The following is a 3384-nucleotide window of genomic DNA, read 5'->3' on the forward strand; positions in this document are numbered from 1 at the left end:
CATAAATATATTTCATATGTGAATAACTTTTTCCATGTAACATGCTATACAGTAGACAGAAGGAGTCTGCTGAAATATCCGTTGTGTCTGATTTATATCAAATCCTCTAGGTATCCATGGAAACGTTTAAAATCACCCTGAACATAATAGCAACGCAAGGTGTGAAGTGTAAAGGAAATATGGATACTGTGACTGAGCCATGGAAGAGAAGAAGCGGATAATTGCTTTGGGGTAAAAGCTGTGAGGACACCACGTCCTCTCCTTATTGATTCCTTTAACCGTGGACTCAAGCCGTAAATGGCCACACATAATGCCTTAAAGTTTCCTCAAAGAGAGAAAAATCAGAAGAAAAAACACTCAACATCATACTTCAAAGTGGAAGTGAATTTAAAACTACAAAAAGCCTGACAACAACTCACACTCCCTACACGCAACCACATTTCCTGGCAGAGTGCTTCCTCACGGTGTGGTAGACAAGGTTATCGTCCAGAAACGAGAGGTCATCGTCGAATGCGATTGGCCGACAGCAAGCCTGTGGGGGCGTGTCTTTAGGAGGAAGTCTCCTGTTGTGAGCGAGGTTGTAAAGGATTTTGTCGTAGTTGGTCTCAGACTTCCTGCAGGGTCCAGAGCAGTACCTGAATATCATTTCCTCGCTGGAGCGGTAGCCCAGACCGAGGTCTGTCACATTGAGGTGGATCTGTTTGAGCATACAGCCCTGTCCTCCTCTGTTACCTCCTCCCCTAACCCTCCTCCTCGTCTCCCCTCCTCTAGCTCTTGCTCCTCCACTCTGCTGGCTCACCCCCTTCTTCCTCTCCCTTCTGTGTCGAGTCCTGCTGCTCAAGTTGTCTTTGGAGGGGGAAGAAGTGGTGGAGGAGGAGGTAGATGAGAACACGGTGGATGAGGAGGAACGACGTATTCTACTGATGGTCACCTTGATGAAGTCCACCACGTCTTCTAACTCGTTTTGGGGGGGCTCCTCCATGGTGTCTGAAACACATAGAGAGAAAGGGTATATTATATTGGACAGCACATATTGTTTTACTCATCACTCTATCAAACAGATGGAGCGTTGTGTCAGAAACTACATGTGTAAATGTTGAAAGGGTACACAATAAGGGGGAGAGGAATTCCATTTGAACTGATTCATCCAAGATACAAACGGTCTTATTTATGCACCAGACTTTTGTATGTTTGAGCGGACTTGTTCCAGCAGCCGCTATGTAACTTCATGGCAAACACCACCAGAGCTAAAACAAATAATTGAGTATGATGAGGTTTTTAGACTCTTAGTCGGACAAAATGACTGAAAGGTATCTTTACATTTAGGGATTAGGGAAAATAATTATTTGATTAGTTGATTAATTAATGATTGATTAATTGGATTAAATAATTGTTAGTTGCCAAACAACAAACTGTAATTTAATTCTGTCCAAAACTAATGACAAGAAATGACCACATTACCACAAAAACAATAGGTTTCAAAACTTGGTTAGGTAGATCATAGTTTGGGGTTAAAACAAGTATGTTTGACAGATAACTTGCTACTTGTGTTACATAAATAACTCAACAGTGACTTCTGGTTTTCACACGGGACACAAACTTCGGCCTGCTGGATGAAAGTCACTTTTTTGTGATCATATTTTTTTATATTTTTGTGCAGATAACGTTACATTGCAGAGACTTACATTGTGACTGTGGTTCCACCATACATATCATACATTCAATTTCATCACACATCATTCAGCTTACCATTGTCCATCGTATTGTTCATCTTTCATTAACTTTATCCCCTACATGGTTGAGTGTTTCTGCCCAGGAAGAGATGAATTCTTTCTATCGGTGCCATGCATTTTGGCTGCAGGAAGCTCCATATTAATTACTTGAAGGTACGTTTTAATCTACTGCGAAACTGTAAGCATGTGTGTTGCCAGTCAATCCAGCTAACATTAGTCATTGTATTCATTATTCAACAATGTCAGCGTGAGAGTTGACAAAGTAATAATAGGAGAAACAGGTATATCAACATTTAGTATATTTGACCGATAAGAGACCAAAAGTGGGCAACTTCTGCAGTGCGTAAAAATTCCTGCATTGGCCTCCTCCCTATGAGAGAGGGCTGTGTTGAACCAGGGAATTTGTTTGTCAACCATGACAAAGGGTCCTAATTGACTTTTCATTTGCTCCTAATGCAGTGTTAAGAAGTTGTGGAGATGAAGCTGGGCTTATTAAGGTTAGAGGCCAGGATGGGACACCATTGCAAATGTTTCAATATCTGGACCATTCACTCTAAAATATGTCAATACAGTTAAGTTGTTTACTATCAAACTCAGTCTAAACATTGCATTTTTTTTCTGAAGGGAAAATATGCCAATAGAGTGGCCAGTTCCACATGTTCTCAATTTAGCAGTTAATTCAGTCCATACTTGAAGTAATTTATTTTTTACACAGATAGCAATATTATTCCTTGTTTTACAAATAAAAACAAATTACTTGGTTATTAGTATGCGTTTTGGCACTTTGGGCACTCCATATAAAACCACGGACTCTTACCCTTCCCCCCCTTAGCCAGCGTCTCTTCCCAGTCCGCTATATCCGCCTCAGCGCGGCTGATGCCCGGGGAAGTGACAGACAGGCGGATCTGAACTGGAGGTAGCTCCAGGGGACTCTCGGCGGCGCGCCCTCTCCTCTTGGTGGACGTGGACTGCGGTCGGCTCCGGAGCAGCCGGCTGGCGTGCACGGCGCTCAGCAGTATCAAACAAGTGGTCAAGCTATCCCATAACTTCATTGTCCACTTCAGTCCGACAGAATGACATGGCGTGATGAAAAATCAGCAGGTATCATCTGGCAAATGCGATTGACAGCATTCTGAAGACGTCCAGTAGTTGGAGAGGAAACGATGGGGCGCACTCATGAAAATGAGGAAGATCAATGTGATATTGCCTGTCTGCTGTGAACTGCAATGTATCACTCACACGCCAGCTGGCAAACGCTGTGCAGCGTGGCGCAACATCCAAGGAGGCACGAAACCAAAGGGAGGAACGCAAAATGCAAAGCAAAGACTTCCATCTGAAGTTGTTTGCAAATCCAACGACGCTTGGAAAAAGGAAATACTCCCAGTTTATAGTCTACGGGTTTCATTCAGTGCGCATGGTTCCTATTGCACAATGCAGTGACTCCTGTACATCCCCACTCACTCACCATCAATCCTGACTGAGCCTATGAGGAGGAGAGGTCTAACAGGAGAGATGGGAAGAGGTGGTGACGTCTGATTGTCCATCCTCTACTTTTTCTTGTCTCCACCCATGCAGACTACACTGAGGGATGGAGTCCAAATTCATGACTGAACTTCAGGTCTAGAGTTTGTGAGGGTAGAGGAGTTATGTT

At 43.3% G+C, this 3384-nt stretch overlaps 1 protein-coding gene across 1 annotated transcript; it reads right to left on the bottom strand.

Moving 5' to 3' along the window:
* Window positions 1-424: 424 nt before the first annotated feature.
* On the bottom strand, window positions 425-2785 carry LOC310946219 (glial cell line-derived neurotrophic factor-like; the record flags this gene model as incomplete). The annotated part of the gene is made up of 2 exons (XM_083912624.1): window positions 425-987; window positions 2551-2785. The coding sequence occupies 2 exons, from the start codon at window positions 2783-2785 to the stop codon at window positions 425-427; spliced, it is 798 nt and encodes a 265-aa protein (XP_083768750.1).
* Between the last annotated feature and the right edge of the window lie 599 nt (window positions 2786-3384).

The sequence above is a fragment of the Echiichthys vipera genome (assembly GCF_963691815.1).
Source record: "Echiichthys vipera genome assembly, chromosome: 4".
NCBI lineage: Eukaryota > Metazoa > Chordata > Actinopteri > Perciformes > Trachinidae > Echiichthys > Echiichthys vipera.